The following is an 18,128-nucleotide window of genomic DNA, read 5'->3' as shown; positions in this document are numbered from 1 at the left end:
GTGGGTGACGCCCACATGGCAAAGTGACCAATCGGGTCGCGAGCAGCGATTGCCGGTCGGGCCAATGGCAACTCGCGTGTCCCCTGTGGCTTTTGGGTGCCCTTTGGCTTTTGTTGTGAGATTGTAAAATGTGCAAAAAACCCACGCAAGTTGCCATGAGTTAGGTGATGTCAGCGGTCTTGTGATCGTAGAGTCACTGGGTCAGTGTTGACTCAAGACGCCCAGTGACTGCGCCCTGATTGACACATTTTACAAATTATTGTCACCCGTGTTAGCGGGTCAAATCAAGTTTTAGTGGGTCCCTGTCAAGTTTCCGCAGTAGTGGGGCCATGATCGAGTAGTTTCAGTCCTTATTTTTTTATCAGTTTGGCCACAGTGGATTCTGACATGAGTATAAGCACATCAAGGAAAACAACATGAGTTGAGACGCAAACTCTTATAGAAAATTTTAAAAAAATACAATTCAATATAATACATTTTACAGTAATTATTCTGATATCTAAATTAAGTCAACCGTGATGGAATGAAACAGCATCACGCAGCTTGTTCAGCATGTTTGTGGTCTGGTGATGCGCCGAAAAATATTTACGCTTTGGGACCACATTGGGTTTGCTGCCAGAGGTCGCCAAACCTACGTCGTGGCGTTGTTTATTAAGGACCACACCGTCTCGTATTCATTACATGCAATGGGGAATCTTTACATATTGAGGGGTTTTTGTTACCGCATTCCATTTTTAAAAATGTCGTCTCTTGTTATTTTGGTTTGCCGGACCACCGGGTTAGCACCACCCACTGGCCAAACCCATTCCGACAATAAACGTTGCCAGACTAGAGGTTGCTTATACCTCTAGGGTTTTTTGTTTTGAATTCTTGGAAATTGTATTGTAGTCGAAATACCTAGAGTGTTTTAGTCGGGTTTTTTTTGTTACTATACAGCCGGGATCTATGGTCTGCTATTCAAGTCTTTACCCAAGGAGACACTAAACATGAGTTGTAAGACTTTTGAGAAAAGTGTTTTTGTTGATGGTCAACCAATGTAGGCTAAAGTTCAACCGTGAAATTTCTCGCTCATGCCACGACTGATGGAAGGACCGCCACTAGAGGGGAGCTTTGGAGAACCCATCCAAGGGGGGTACGTTGGCTTCGTCTTCCACACTGGGCAGACGTCTTGTAAGAAGTCGAGGATATACCCACACTTTATCCCACCACCCTGGACCTGCAATACAGATATTTGTCGTACCCGTTCACCAGTTGAATGTATTATACAGTACTCTCATCTAATAACAATTTAGAGGCATTTGTCAATCAAATGCTAGTGGAAGGCCAGGTTCGGTTTCGATATTGCTTGCTACTGATGTCAGGCGTGACCAGGAATCAAACTGAAGTACCTGCAGCCGTAGATAAGTATATAATCCACTGCATCACCCACCCTGCATCATAAGTCCCACCGGGTGATCTCCAAACCGATCCAACCCGCATTGATCAGCTGGTGGTGAAGTATGGCTGAGCAAATGTGGATTTGCAAGGGCTGTTTATCTGCAAGCGTCTATGCATTGCCTCTTCTTCCATCCCTAAGGAGCGGGAGGGGTTAGGGCCTGGGGGGATAACTCATGAAGATGATCCAATATGAACGAAGCTAAAGTGTAAAGTTACGTTTGCGCAAAACATGAGTCAAATGGCATATTAGCATTGTGCAAACGTGTTTTGCCTCAGAGTCTCATGACTCTTTTCAGGAGGATCCTGCCAAGTTTTTGCAGTTGGGAGCGATGATTGCTCTTGATATTATTCCGAGTAATTTGCAGGGACAGTCCTGTATTTTGTTTTCAAACTTGGACCAATGTTGCCGGCACACAATGGCATGCTCTTGCGAATGACGTCAAGGGATATTTAACGTCCACTGTGTGGAATTATATGGTTAATGCACCTGCAGTATTAATCAGTGCGGGCTGCTGGGTCGAACCGCGAATCTCTGCAAACAAACGACACACGGGATACCCCGCTGGGCCATGCCACCTGAAATTGGTAAATTAAACGCTTCCAAAGACAAACTCGCGTTGCAAAGCAAAACAGACCATGAATATGTTGATTTTAAGCTTTCGTGACTGCAGGAATCCATACTCTTTGGTTCTTTCGGTAAAGTCACGAAGGTAATGGATCACGACGTTTCGATCGCAACACAAGCAACCATCATCAGGTGAGGCCATGAATATGCGCAATCGTGCCGAAATCGTTATACTACGTACGGTATGTACGTATACTCTCGACACAGATACGTTTATGCTCTCGAGAAAGATATTACATTCAATTCAACTATTGGACAACCATTCTCATCTTGCGTACGTCAGCAATTTTAGGAACTAATTGGCAGTGTCAAGATACGTCTGTTAGCCACGACAGAGCACAGACTATGTACAGTTTACGATATGGTTCAGACTCCAGAGTTAATGGGGGGGAGGGGGGGTGCTTCATGCCCACAATCGCACTACTTTGGGAGGTCTTGAATCGTCCATCTATGAAGATGATTTGCAAAGGGCATTCGCGTGGGCTGATCACACCACCGGGGTTGCCTCTGGCCACACGCAGGGTCAGGATAATTTCTTAGTATGAAATGCCTCCTCAATTGAAGCCACACCATCAGTTAATTGCCATGGCGTGTTGGCCTGAGCCACTCGCGAGCCTTAGAAAATAATGTGCCCGTGGGTTGTGGGGATTTAAAAGTGATGGGAGTAGCCTCTCCCTGCGTGGCAGCGGCGTGGCAGCTCCACGTGAATGAGTGCCCCGTGACGTCAACAACACAAACGCACGTGGCGGCGGCCATCTTACGTAGGGAGCCAGTCCCTTTAATTTTTTTCAAATTAACATGTAGAGAGGACTTCTTCGTTGGGTCTTTTTTTGGTAGCCTTCGTTTTGTTTAGTTTTTTTGTTTAATACGTTCATCTGCGTGTTTTGTATAAATTTTTTGAGTAATGTGAGCTATGTTTAATCGGGTTTTTTTTACATTCATACCATTTTATGCAATTCTTATTCCTGTATTTGACCACTTAGATTTTTATTTTCAAGAGATTGTCACCTGGTTAAAAAAACGAATATTTGTTTCATCGTAAGTGCTACCCAAAACCTGTTTAATATACGAAATAAGTAGAGAAATAAAATATATTTTTTATGTCGTCGTGATATTGGCAATTATCTCACAACCGAACACAGATCATCTGCTCATTTCACTGACCAAGGATCGTTTTTTATTTCCCCTATCAAAAAAATATAAACTCCTGTCCACAAAACTGTTGTAGTGTGGAATTTTCATATTTGGTAGATTTATGTCAATACGGGACAATGCAGTTCATGCACCATGATACAGTGCAGTGCAAGTTAATAACAGTCATGAGAAAGAAAATAAATGCTTAAATGCTTAACAAGTTAAACAAGTTAAATGCTTAACAAGTTAAAAACACGTTTAACCCATAATGCATCACTAATTATCTTATGATGCTGCTGCTGCTTTGGCAGATGGCGCACAATTAACAAAAAACAAAACTCAACGCGTCCATCAAACAACACCGTGGCCTTAAAATACATTCTATAACAGGCGACGTTTCGGACGACGACCCTTGGCAAGAGGGCCAGAGAAGAGTGTATATTAAAAAAAAGAGAGAAGTTGGGATATTGCGACACAGCAATCCCATACTAACATGTCCACAGGCGACGTTTCGGACGACGACCCTTCGCAAGAGGGCCAGAGAAGAGTGTATATTAAAATAAGTATAACCCGTAAAAACAAAGTTTTTCACTATAAATCCTTTATATGCGTGGCGGCTAGAGTCCTCTCGTCCTCTGGCTTGAGATGGCTGCCACCTATGGGTCAGATAATTGTCTGCAGTATTAAACAATTGGTAATTAAATATAATATTTTTGTCCTATAAAGTGTAAAATTTTGAAAAAAAAATTCACGAACATTAATTGTCACGCACAACGAGTCTGTGTGCAAAACGTCAGCTCGATTGGATCACGGGAAGTGGGTTAAAAAACGACCGAAAGATTTGCACGGTCCTAAGCAAGCAAGCACGCAAGCAAGCAAGCACGCAAGCAAGCAAGCGAACTTAATATAAAGGATTTAAAAAAAAAGAGAGAGAAGTTGGGATAATGCTACACAGCAATCCCATACTAACATGTCCACCTGGCGTGGCTTCATCCGCCAACAGAAGAGGGCCCTCAACAGCAGCGGGTCTCAAATCGTGCGTGGCAACGTGGGACGGCCGTGGCTAAATCCATCCGGCTCACGCAATCGTTACACAAAAGTGTCTGGCCACCCACCACCACCAGAGACAGCCACGTGGGTTGGTTAAACACTGGGCCCCACAGTGTCTTGTGCAACGTTGATATAGTTTGGTTGGTGGAGGAGGAGACAATTGAGATTTAATTCGCGGCTGGATGCTGCCCAGGGGCAGAGTTCACAACAGAAGCAGCCGCTCGTTTTCACGCACTCGAGCTGCGATCCACGCAGTATTGGCGCTGCTCTCCTCTCTTTAAACATTAATTCTATATTTTCTTAATGTTCTTCTTGCTGCTGCTACTGCTGCAATAACAAGAGCTGTCTCTCGTCGTCGTCGTCGTTATTATAGTACAAGGTCTTTTACGTGCAATAAATACGGAGCGCCCCGTTAGCTCGGCACTTTTTTTTGAGTACTGTACTCAACCAAGCCCACATGGCAACCGCTCAAGGTAGGTGTGTGTGTGTGGTGATACCATTTAGATTTGCGCCGGAGCTGACCTAGAGGTGATACCGATTCGTTCGAGTGAAGCCCGTGGAAATGCTTTTCACGATGTAGGAGTGAGTTGTTATTTTTCATCGCCCGGTTGAAGTTATATATTTTTTGTAATGTAACATGCATGGCTTGTGAATTCACTTAGGAGGTATTTCGGTTTTATAACCTTACACGTTGGGTGGTAATTGTATTAACCGGACATCATTTGCAATTTCGTACCACGATGTTAATGATTTGTGTGGCTTTTTTTAATGTTTGACCGCTGGATAATTTTTGACATTTAAATTGGTGGGGGGGTCAATCTCGTCTGGACTGCGTGCAGATTCGCCACTTCCACGACGCAGCGTTTGCCGTCGGAATCGAATGTCACCGGTCATTTGTAACTCGGTAGTCTTTGACTCTTTGTCCACAGAGGTGTTGGTTGCTAATGCGAATTGTCATCGCGTGTTACATATATCCGCAGGCCCAGGTTGGTTTTATTTATCAGTGGCGACGATCACGCACCCACTCGTACAGTAATTGGACATTGGAACGTGTTTAATTTGACGACGTAAATTATTAATCCAAACAAGCCGTGCTGTTATCTAGGCCGTAATATAAAATGCACGTTCGTCATCATCTTCACTGTCGGATGAAGGCTTCCTTCGTGGCCTTGCGAGATGCACCCATCCCCCACGTGTCCTGCACACGAGATGATGCCATCCCTCGGTCATGTTGCGCGTTGTGTCATGCCACGTGCAGACAATTGCAACCAATTACGTCTCGTTGTAATCATCCCCAAATTGAGCTACAGTATATCCCACCTTGACCCCTTGTGTAACATGCGAGTCTTCATAGTTTATATTCTGGTGTGGAGTCGGAATAATTCCCTCGCCCTGGCTGGTGTGAGCTCACGTGTCAGTGAGCAGGACATTGTCAAGAATAGCTGACGAAGAAAAGTGTCCACGTTTGTAGCAGGTGGCTAGAATATGTCACGGTGAATACGGATATATGAGGTGTTTCAGCTGTCTGTGTGTTACTGTGACGCTGTTGAACCTGCTTAACCTCCCAGTTTGCTGTGGAATACAGTACTTGCAGCCCCGTTGAACACAACCAGGGTTCGGCAACCCAAATAAGGAGAGACACTTTTGTTCAAATCCGGTTTAAAAAAAAAACCCTAATATTTCAATGCATGTGTGAATAACCATCACGAAGCAACTCATTAAAGAGCCTCAGGTTGACGAATCTCCTCTGACCTAAACCATATTGGGACGGTCATAATTTCATGCCATGTTTTGCTGCCAGCTTTTAAACTTTCCTCTTGCGTCTGGTGACCTCCTTGTGGAGTCCAGGGTTAGTGGATCACACAAATGTTGTACAACTCCCTTCCCGGTGGACGTTGAGGTTTCCATACCCTGGCTCACCATGGGGAAGGCGGCAGTACAGCAAGTGGACTAATCGCCACGTGTTTCCATCAGTACGGGGATAGAGCGTTTTCTCTGGGTCCTCTGGTTTCATCCCGCTTGTATAATAAACACATCATAAATTGGCTGAAAACATAATTTCTATTTTTTAAACCAGTGTAGTAGAACCCTCTTGGAAAAAAAGAGTCCTACTGTAACAAAATAAATCTTACTGTGTGAAGTGTGAAAACTGAAAAGTAGAAAACTCTTAAGTCGTGTGCTCATTGTGTCATTAGGCAAGTCGGTTAATCAGGTTATACAGTGCATTATGCAGAGGCTACTTGCCAAACATTCTTCATTATGTAAATTTGGTACAGGATGCTTCTACACGACAGTGTTTGATAAAGCATTGGAGTGGAATCAATTTGCCGACATTCCATACTAGTGCAAAATAATTGCGGGGTTTTTTCCCTAACTACCACGCATAAAATGAAGGTTATAACATCCATAAACGTGGAAAGTTTGGTTCATTGTAGTCAGGTTTGGTGAGGGTTTTTAAACTGAATTACTTTTGCCCTCAAGCAGTTCCAGCCATTTAATAACTTACAGTTCATGGCTACTATGTTATATAAACACTGTACTGTAAACCGAACAGTTGCCAATTGCTGTAAAAAAAACTCCCCCAGTAATCTACTGATATAAGTGTAGTTGAGGTGGAAAAATACTTTTAAATCATTTGGAGATTACACTTGTAGTCAAGTTTCGAGGAAGTGTTTAGAAAATTTAAAATATTAAGAATAATGTTTTGCAACATGCCTAAATAACATGCCCCATGGGTATCCCTGCTACAACAAGCTACTGCGGTGCCTTGAATTGCATCCCACTGGGATTTTTGCACACAGCGTTGGTGTACGGTGATTTTTTTCTGCAATGTTTTGCTGTCTTTTCTTGGATTTCTGTTTGCACTTAGTCACATATTCACTTTAAGATGTTTTTTGTTCATGTTTTTGTTTTTTTTTGTTGCGGTTGCACCCGCTTCAAGAGCCGAATGGCTCACAGGGCTATACCTAATAAATGAACTTGAATTGAATTGGCTGTCTGCGAATGGGCAGTGAAAATATTCTGAGCGCGCGTTGACTCCGCTGTTGACTCTTGTGTGCTTGGCGAACGAAGAATGTACCTCCCGGGAGGAAATGACAAGGTTCTGGAAGGAGCACTCGCAAGAGGCTACACTGGAGCAGATGATGCTGGATTCAAAGGCCTCTACTCTGGCTGAGGAGGAGAAGCCGGAAATCCTCTCGCTGTTGCCAAACCTGGATGGAACCGACATCCTGGAACTGGGAGCTGGCATTGGGTCAGTGTTGACTCTGAGAATGTAAATAAGTATAACCCGTAAAAACAAAGTTTTTCACTCTAAATCCTTTATTTGCGTGGCGGCTAGAGTCCTCTCGTCCTCTGGCTTGAGATGGCTGCCACCTATGGGTCAGATAATTGTCTGCAGTATTAAACAATTGTTTGTTTTCCTTAAACAGTGTAAAATTTTGAATTTTTTTTTCACGAACATTAATTGTCTCGCACAACGAGTCTGTGTGCAAAATGTCAGCTCGATTGGATCACGGGAAGTGGGTTAAAAAACGACCGAAAGATTTGCACGGTCGTAAGCAAGCAAGCGAACTTAATATAAAGGATTTAAAAATATATATTCACGGCACACATGCTAGCAATATGGTGTGTAATATGGGCCAAGCCGCTTTTACGTTAACTACAGTGAAACTCTGATTATCACAAACTTATGATCTCAAATATCCAGCACTCCTTATATCTGTGTCCCTGAATTCATTTGTGAAAACTCTCGTAAATATAGATGAGAGGAGTTTTCTAGAAGACATCCATATATTTAATATTCTCATGCCATTTTTTTTGCCACTAAAGAATCACCTGACAAATCTAATTAATATTTTTCAAAAGAGGAGTCACAAAGAAAATGTATTATATTAACCGTGGATAACTTTGTGGATAAGATAATTATTTGAACAAAAAATGGAATGAGAACTCTCAGCTCTGAAATTGTTTATCTGTTAACAAAACATCAATGCACAAAATAGAGGAGGCCTACATAATTTAATCGCGAATATTTAACCTTGCCATTATTGTACATTAAATCAGAGTGCACCTTTAAGACTTGCTACATTTTGCAAATTATATTTGTAACATTTTTTTCTTCTATATAAAGGTCATGTATTTTGCTTTGGCAGACGTTTTACTGGACACCTAGCCAAGATTGCTAACCACGTGACTGCAGTGGATTTCATGGAGACCTTCATTGCGAAGAACAAGGAAGACAACGGTCATCGTGAAAACCTGACCTTCCTAAAGGCTGACGTCACTCAGCTGGATTTTCCAGCCAACAGGTAGAGGCTTCCGATGTCATTTAGATAACTTTACGATGTGTTGAAACCACGTTCGTGACCATTTTGTACACAGCCGTGCCAATCGAGTCGGGCGCTTTACCACTTCGTTTTTACAGCTTCGACGTCATCTTCTCGAACTGGTTGTTTATGTACTTAACGGATGAAGAGATCCTGGTACTCGCCAGAAAGATGCTTACGTGGCTGCGACCTGGCTGCCATCTCTTCTTCCGCGAGTCTTGCTTCACCCAGTCTGGTTTGTCCCTTTTTCCACAATATTCCATTTCACGACATCCCTTGCAAACAAAAATCTACCAAGTAAAGTGCTTTGGCAGTGCATAACAGTTAAATTTGTGACAAGCAGTGGCATGAGCAAGCAATTTCAGGGCTGTACCTTTTAACTTTTAAAAATAAGAATTTGTGTTTGTGAAGCTGCTGTATGTTGAGACTGTGTTGCAAAACTTTTGCAGGCGATGGTCATCTAAACTTTAACCCAACCAAGTATCGTAAACCGGCTGCGTACAACCACCTGTTGCAGCTGGGTAGCCTGCCTGTGCCTAACAAGGAGGACAAGAGTGTAGGCTTTGAGATTGTAATGTCCAAGTCGGTCCAGACGTACATCAAGGTAAATGCTCGAACTTAAACGTCATTCTTAAAACGAGCAATTGATTTGTGGCTGTCGGGTGCATGTTAACGAACAAAATGGCACCTATTTGCATATCCCCAAGTAATATGCATCTTTCCCATTGCAATTGCAACCCGGGTCACCTTGGCCTGTCATGGAATCATCGCGTGAAATGCTGCTGCTGTTTTGTGTTTTTACAGTTCAAGAACAACAAGAACCAGATGTGCTGGCTAATGCAGAAGGTCCAGCGGGACCAGGCTGCCAACTACGGATTCGCCACCTTTCAGCAGTTTCTGGACACGCAGCAGTACTCGTCCCGTTCCATTCTTCGCTACGAGAAAATCTTTGGCCACGGCTTTGTCAGCACAGGTGGCCGCCAGACCACCGAGGTGCGTTGAGGACCGTCAACTTACGTTCAAGAATTCCGTTATAGTGCTCCAGTGAGGTCACGTCCCTAAGATTAAAACACTATAAATGAGGACATAAGGACGGAGTGCCCTGACTGTGAAGTCGTGTCAGTATGGAATCTTCTCAAACTCTTTGGCGAGCCCGGGACACAGCCAAGTGGAATTGTCATTGAAATGCACTGGGCTTTATCTCTCTGAGAGTCCACATTCATTAGAATGGAGATCCAGGAATCACGTGTTAAATGAACGAGGATTCTGAATGGTGATTGAATCTCATTTAAATGACGATTCCTGTGTCACCATTCAAACGAATGCGATTCATTTGGACGATTTCTTCTGTGATAGACTGCCTGTTAGAACCACATTCAAGTGAATGAAACATTGACTTGAGAACCACCCACAGAGGCATAGTGATTGCCACATGAATCGTCCAGCAATAGTGGGTGTATTATTGTATATATTGCATTGCATATGTGAAAGATCTTGAAGTGAGATAATTCCTGAATAAAAGACACAAAGAACAAGCATCCTTAAGTATTTTGAGAGTGAGATTTTGTTGTTTTATCGGAGTGTGACACTGTTTGCTTTTTCTCAGGAGTTTTTGGCCATGCTGGGACTGCGACAAGGACAGAAGGTCCTGGACGTTGGCTGTGGCATTGGAGGGGGTGACTTCTTAATGTCTAAGGTGCATAACATTTATTTTGCGATTGTCATTGTAAATATCTGTTGTGCATGCTTAATATTATGCAACGTGCACAAAATACGCTTGAAAAGTATACAATTGTGTTTGTTGTAATTTTTCTGTTTAATATTGCATGGTGCTGTGGTGTTGGAGCATTTATTCCCCACTGAAGCAGTTTGCTTGAAGTTAATTAGTTTAATTCTTGCACAGTAATTCCTGTAGGAAATTACCGAAGCACAGCATCTGCTCGAAGTTAATTCGCCAAAGAACCCATCACATGAATAAGAGAGTTCCGTTCTGTGCGAGTATCGCTGCCAATTTAATAAAATATCAGTTTGTCCAAAAGGTACAGATCATCATGAATGCTTTTAAATGATGGGATTCCTCTGCCAGCTGAGCTTCAGAATTGCCCTGTGTGATTTCTGAGTGAGATGGCCCAGGTAGCTGGCTCAGTGGGGGATAATACCAACTCACATTCTGAGGTGGCACCTACTGAGATGCTTGGTTCAAATCCACCAGCCACATGTTATTAAATCAGGTTCTAAAGTATAGCGGTGACACACTGGTTACTCAATAAACCTAGCCTTATATATCCAACTTTAAAAATTATACATTACGGCTTTTATATGCAATAAGCAGTTTGCGAGTTTTTTTTAAGTGACTTCTCAAGTATGAATTATTCAAATCAAGTTAACAAAAGAGAGTGTTTTCCATAGTACAATTTAGTTTTTAAATCATGTTTATTTCTCGTGTATACTGTCTGTACTCGATCATGGCTTTCTACTTGGCTCTGTCCATGACATTTACTCAAGAACGTTGCATTAGATACTTCCAGTTGCATCCAATTGTTCAAATTGTTTATGGTGCATCTTAATTCGCTGTCTTAACCGGCTTTACTGTATTTTAAAAATAGTATTTCGTCTGAAATCACTTCTACATACCCCTGTATTTTGGTCCCACGAGATGTCCCGCATGGGAGGCATGGCATACGAAATAAATGTCGGTGATGATGAGAGCTCTGTGAGATCATCCCCAGAGCCATTCGCTGACGACGATGCATCGCTCACTTTGAGAGTTCCGAGTGGCGATTTCTCCCCGTTTGATGGCACGATATCAATAGTACAATTGGAATATTTTTTTTCATCTGAAAAAAATATTCTTAATAGGTTTTTTGAGCTGTGGCCTAACAGCTTTACGTTTCAACTTTGTTGTGTCCGTCGCTAGATATACGGAGTGGAAGTGCTTGGCGTTGATTTGTCATCCAACATGGTGGCGATAGCCATGGAGAGAGCTGTGGAAGAAGACGCCCCATTGGTACGCGTCGCGAACAACAAGCTTACGACTTACACGGCAGTTCGGCCTGCGGCATATTTTCCTCAATGATTTACAAGCACTGCCCGCACGTTTGCGTGGGGATATAACTTAAGGGAATTGCAAGCAGTGGTTTTCTTGCATTTAGTTTCCCAACAGACTCACGGCCGACTTTTAATCAACAACAATAAGAATGACATATCAACCACGCGAACAACAATATAACAACAATGATTTGATGTAGCAGCAACAATAACATCAACAATAATGACAAAATCATTAACGACAATAAGATAATTGTTCATAACAGCATCAACAGCAATAATGTATCAACAGCACCAACAACAATATCACACGTTGTTTTACATAGTACGCAGTACTACGTAAACGGCTCTGCCATCCCAGCCACGTTTTTAGTTGTCCTTCCCCCGCACCTTCGATTAGCACGGTTGGCTACGTACAGTGCTCAAAAAAGTGCATCATACATACATACAGATATGGTCTCCATCCATGCCCTTTGTGGCGTCACCCGGTCGTACGACAAATTCTCTGAAACCCCCTCCAGCTTGGAACTGAACGTGGCGTACGCAGCGCCACCCCCTCCGTCTCCCGAAGCCGCTCGTCTGTTCGGAGGCCATGGTCATCGTCGATTCCGATCAATCGATTTGTGCGCAGTTGGGCGGTTCTCCCGATTGTTCGCATTAATCCAATATATTTTTTATCAGGCCTGGATACGAAATTTCAGGTGATCTGGAAACACTTTGGTTAGAACTGATCTGAAAACTGGAAGTGATGTCACTAATATGATGCCACTTCCACGCTGCCCCACCCCTCCTCTCTCCACCCCCAAAAGTGGTGTCGCATGGCATCGGGTGACACCGCTGCTGTTAACAAGAAGACGGTTCATCACAGTCTGGGATGTAAATGATACGAAAATGTGTAACTGATCTGAAGTTGACCTTCAATGTCCGAAATATCTAAATCCAAAACTCACCCCAGGCACAAAGGGTATATTGTAGATACCTCATGCATCCCACACTGCAGGTCGCAGGGTGATTTGAGAGTAATTGACACAGCGAGCATAAACGTGTGACCATAGAAGTAGAATACAACAATGGATTTTGCCGCAGTGCACAAGCAACACATAGCCCTGCAATCCCTGTCACAGCAGCCAGCTGCGTGCAGTGTTCACCTATACAAGCACTCGCCAGGCTCACCCCCGCAAAGCACTGATATTTGTGACTAATTTGTCCTCAAAAGTTTGAAACCTTTGCCTTCTCGCGCAGGTGCAGTTTGAGATCAGCGACGCCACCAAGCGCGTGTTTCCAGAAAATTCGTTCGACGTGGTTTATAGCCGAGACACCATCCTCCACATCGCCGACAAAGTGGGGCTCTTCAAGAGTTTTTATGTAAGCGAGGTGGCCTGCCACAGTAAAAGAGCACACAGTTGTGTTGTCAGACCGAATAGCTCGCCGCTGTGGGCGCCACGGTGGCCAGATGTTAACTACCTTGCCTGGTATACAGGAGGTCATGGGTTTGATCCAGACCCTGGCGCCTATATCTTTGGAGTTTGCATGTCTCTCTGTCTCTTCCTGTGGTCGCATGGATTTTTGTCCAGGTCCTCTGGTTTTTCCCTAACATTTTGAATCAGCATCCGTTTTGGAGTATTTGGCTGCTATAAATTTCCACATGATGATAAGCTACTTAGTTGAGCGATCATTTGTGATAGCCAGGTCGCTTCTGAAAAAAAGCTATGTTTCTCAGTGGGCCTTATCTGGTAGAAAATAAAAATAGTAAAAAAAAAATTGCTGGAGGATAAAAATGAGAGTTGTGTACAATATCAACCTCGAGCCATCCTATGTGTTTTCGGGTTGTACCACGTATCGTTCTTTCAAACAAAATTTAGTTTCTGACAAAGCCTCCATTACGTGGAACGAAACGTCAGACATAATGCCGGATGACACGCGGTACAACCGAAAACACTTCGGGAGAGCTGTGCAGTACAGTAGAACTGCAAACACTTGCTCGGTAGTAACATCAAACAATCAAGTCACAAAGGTTTTAGGTAAGGCTTCAGCGGAGGAAATACACTACCTTGAAAGATCAACAGAGGGTGTGTAAAGAGCAGCTCCAAGAAATATTTTTCCGAGGAATGTTCCTATCAAATTAAGCCAGTAGAACCATCACTGGTTGGACTGCTGTGCCAACTTACTCATCGATAAATTAACTGCTTTGTCATTTGAATTGCGTGTGCCCTGTGATTCTGGAGAACGTGAGGCCGTGTCCTTTACAAAGTGTTTCTCCGCTGAAATGAGCATTGAGGCGCCGCTGTTCTGTTTACAGCCCTAAGCCAGTGGTGGAAATTCCAATTTGCTGTGGTGGGAGTGAGTCCACAGAACAACCACTCTTGACATCCATAAGACAACATCAAAGTGCTCCTCGAATTATACCGGAGGGATGATGTGCCGAGTGAACGCATGGCCACAACCAGCATTTGAACTCGAAACTACAATAGCGGACCGCTCGCACGACCGCTGAGCCACTCGGTGTGTCCATTCCATATTCATGATACACTCAACGAGCTGCCACAGCTGTGCCTGGGTGACGTATACAGTTGCTCATCTGAATTTTTTTCTATTATAGTTAAGATTCCCATACTGTTTATATCCGCGGTGTTTTTTTGTCGCATGCAGGCCTGGTTGAAGCCTGGAGGCAAGTTGCTCATAACCGACTACTGCTGCGGTGCCAAGCCTTGGTCTGGTTTGTTTGAGGCTTACGTGAAGGACCGTGGATACATTTTGTACGAAGTCTCTCAGTATGGCAAGGTGGGGTATCCACCAACACGTTTCATTTTTGCACGGATGTACTTTGTTTTTGTGCACCATTCAAACGGCACGTAGATTTCCGCACCGCCACTCGTCGTCTAAGCCTGGTCTTCTAGGTTAGGCCACGTCTTGAGTATTTCTTCTCTTGCCACACACCACTGCAGGCGTCTACAGTAATTTAACTGAAGATGCAGTTTTGTGTTGTGAAAGCTTACGGAGATGTGATGAGCACACTGCCTGGCCCCGAAGACCACACTTGGATTGTTCAGATTGTGATGATGTGCAACATAATTTCAATATCATTTGTTCATGGCACTAGGACATAGAGATAACAAAATATATCAAAACGATTGATGAGGCGAGCTGTATTCCTGTGTTTGGTTGTGCTCTTCTAGTTCCTGGAGGCGGCAGGGTTTGTGCGTGTGAAGGCGGAGGACAGAACAAACCACTTCGTAGAGGTGGCCAAAGAAGAGGTGGCTCGCACAGAGCTCGTCAAGGACGAGTTTGTGAAGGTACAAGCCACGTGTGTCTGGGCACAGAGTTTAAACATGTTTACTTCCCCCCCCCCCCCCCCCCCCCCAGTTGACTTATTCCCCAGTGGTGGTGGTGGCTATGCAGGTGGCTGCCTGTAGTTCAGCACTGTGGAGGCAGCAGCGAGGGTTGGCAAGCCAGGGTACGGCACCTCCCTACCCTGGCTCGCCAGCAGAATGCAGTACAGCAAAGTGTGGACTGGTATCATCTGTCCCTTCTGTATGGGATAGAGCGTTGCCCCCTCGCACATGTATAATACACACTAATTGACTGAAAACATCTTCATATATTTAGAGAGCTGCAGAGCAATTGTTGTCGCCGGATCACTGCCTGCCAGCTTTCCAGCTCGTGTCTGTGGTTCCTCAGCGAATGTGAGATGCAATATGCATGAACGGCGCTATATACAATTAATAATTCGATTTTTTTTTACATATACTTTTTTTTAATTCCAAAAGTGCTATCGCATCATGTCATACATCATAGAATTTCCATGAGGAACTTTTATTGTGTCGAAGCAAGAACATCTGTACCCATCCAGACAAAAAAATCTGGATATTGTAAATTAAATGGTGGAATGAAATTTTTTTTTTAAGAAACAATTCTCGAATCAAATTGTGACGTTGAATCGTGACTTTTCATAGAATCCCTGGGGTGGGGTGAATTGTCATATTGATCCATGGGCGAAAGACTAAATATTTTATTTGTCGTTAGCGCCTCAGATGGCAATCCTTGAGCAATAATACCAACATCTTTATATAGGCAATAAGAGTCAATTCTACAGTAACCTTATCTTTCTAAGTATATTATCACAATGCATATTATTGGAATCGCTTAATATTTGCCAACTTAATATGTAATATTTGCCTCTTGTGCTCAGGCTCAAGGTACTGCTATTCCCTTTGAGGGCTTTTATTTGCAAAGATGGACGAGAGAACGAACTAAATGCGCTCTCTCCCTTGGGTTTCACCGCAGGAATTCTCACAAGATGACTACGACTACATCGTCAAGGGCTGGCAGGAGAAACTCTACCGGTGTGAGCTGGGCGACCAAAAGTGGGGCCTGTTCTATGCCGAGAAGGCCACCGACCCCGCCTGCTATTGAATATAAAAAAGTGCCTTTTTGCAGGAGCACACACGTGCACTCCCTCTCGTTGAATATTGATGTGTGCAGCGTTCGCAAAAGAAAACTAGGCTTGTTGTTTTGCATCCGCTTTGCATTTCTAAGTAGAGTTAATTCAATCTTGATTTGAAGCTTTCGTGACTGCAGAGTATAGAGTTAATTCGTTTAATGAACCCGTACATCCCAAGAGTGGATATCGTAGCGTTAATTTGAACAGGACGGTTTTGATTCCTTTGGTACTAATTTTACTTTATACCCAGTGTTATAAAATACAAACGGATTGAAAGTAATTTCATTGCTGGTTGAAGACCTGTCCAGGTGCAATATTTAATTTAGTATTTTGGATAAAATGTGGCACACCATGAAAATGTTTAGTTTCTTTAAAAATAATTGTATCTTTTACCTATTGATGTATTAACATTTCCATTGTTTAAAAAGCAATATTTGCTTTTTCAATACAATCAGAATTACTATTATCATAATCATAACAGTAAGGTGACCTGTGCACCTTTTAAAGGACTTATGATACAGTGCTTTAAATGTCAAAGTTATTTTATTACATCTTATTCCTGTTTATGCAAACCTATAAATTAGTTGCTTGCGAAAGACACCAGCTACTGTGGAATTGTGGTCATGCAACCCAATCTGTGGACCATACAGTAAAGCCACTTCACTGGAGTCTGCGCTTCTTGAACAGAGGAGGAGTTGCGAGTTTAACATGCAGGAGACTTTCGCAACCAATATCCATAATATAGGCTTTTTGGATTAGATCGCTTAAATATAAATGTGTCGTTAAACCCGCCACCACCCGACAGCGAATTAGGTAAGGCTTGTCACGTGAACAACGTGCCAATTCGTTACTAGTACAGCGCACTGGTGAGTTGGAGAGCACATCCACAACATTTACAAATGAGTACGACGTTTCGCCAGTAAATTTTCATAGCGAAACGACTCAACTTTTCACCCCTGTCATGGCCAGCAGACCTCCACGTTGACATTTAGCTCCTGGGACGTAATGGCCATGACGCAAGGCTAGCTTCCTGGAATGATGTCCGTGCCATTTTCAGTCGTTTAGCCTTAAAACGTATTCTAATCCGTCAATGCGGCTTGTGCAAGATGCTATAAACGCTTGATCAGGGATCTTAAAAGTGTAACACGTGGCTAATGTGTTACATGCGGTTGGTTGGTTGCATGCTGGGCTCCGTGTGTTCCTCATGTTTTTCCCCCTAACCACGTTTCGGTTGAATCAAGTCGGTTTAAAAATAAAACGAACATATTGCAGTGTTAACGTGCATGTGTGCATGTACAGTATAAGTATATGTGTGTATGGGGCCGTCCATAAATGACGTCACGTCCCTGGGGGGGGGGGGGGAGTTCAGACATTTGTGACGATGTGTGACGGGGGGGGAGAAATGTGACGTCACATCAAAATGCGCAACTTTAAATAAATATAAACAACACGTTCTACTTAATTAAATAGACCTTTTAATAAATGTTTTCTCCTACAACATCAGAGTGCAGCGCCACATTAAATACGCACTCCAGTCACAATAGTTTAAAGCGATTTTGAAGCATGTGGTTTTTTTTGGGGGGGGGGGGTGGCAGAGCTTTGTTACGTCATATTTGAGGGGGGGTCTGACTTTTTGTGACGACGGAGGGGGGGGGGTCAAAAATCGCGTGACGTCATTTATGGACGGACTCTATATACGGAGGATCTTTGTTTTGTATATATAGGGAAGCGGTTAGCGTGCTGCTCGACCCGAGTCCGATACCCGCACATGGCCAGCACCAATGGTTATTAATTACAGTATCTGAACCGGTACTGGGCTTCCCCTCGGTTGACTCGGCCTCAAATGAGTACCTGGTGCGGTGTGTAAATCATAGCCCCTGGGGAGACAAAGGTGGTCGGGCGTGGTGCTTGCCACCTACCCCCCTCGTTTACCGTGCCGGCCTTCATAGGGGCTAGCCGACAGCACTTTACCCAACAGTCTGTTAAGGCTATACGGGGGATCTTTGTTCTTGAAAGATCATGGATTTCCTGATCGTTTATCTCTCGGCTCATGTGTCCGCTGTAG

At 43.5% G+C, this 18,128-nt stretch overlaps 1 protein-coding gene across 1 annotated transcript; it reads left to right on the top strand.

Annotated features, from left to right (window-relative positions):
- The first annotated feature begins 4,256 nt into the window (after positions 1–4,256).
- Positions 4,257–17,341, top strand: LOC133342352 (uncharacterized). The gene is made up of 12 exons (XM_061551459.1): positions 4,257–4,719; positions 7,319–7,499; positions 8,401–8,556; positions 8,673–8,809; positions 9,024–9,178; positions 9,379–9,567; positions 10,181–10,270; positions 11,492–11,581; positions 12,865–12,987; positions 14,272–14,403; positions 14,799–14,915; positions 15,907–17,341. The coding sequence occupies exons 1-12, from the start codon at positions 4,704–4,706 to the stop codon at positions 16,033–16,035; spliced, it is 1,515 nt and encodes a 504-aa protein (XP_061407443.1). The 5' UTR covers positions 4,257–4,703; the 3' UTR covers positions 16,036–17,341.
- Positions 17,342–18,128: the final 787 nt, after the last annotated feature.

The sequence above is a fragment of the Lethenteron reissneri genome, chromosome 14 (genome assembly GCF_015708825.2).
Source record: "Lethenteron reissneri isolate LAM-NWPU_2019-01 chromosome 14, ASM1570882v1, whole genome shotgun sequence".
NCBI classification, from domain to species: domain Eukaryota; kingdom Metazoa; phylum Chordata; class Hyperoartia; order Petromyzontiformes; family Petromyzontidae; genus Lethenteron; species Lethenteron reissneri.
Note: the sequence above shows the minus strand (reverse complement) of the source record. Positions and strands in the feature narration are given on the sequence as shown.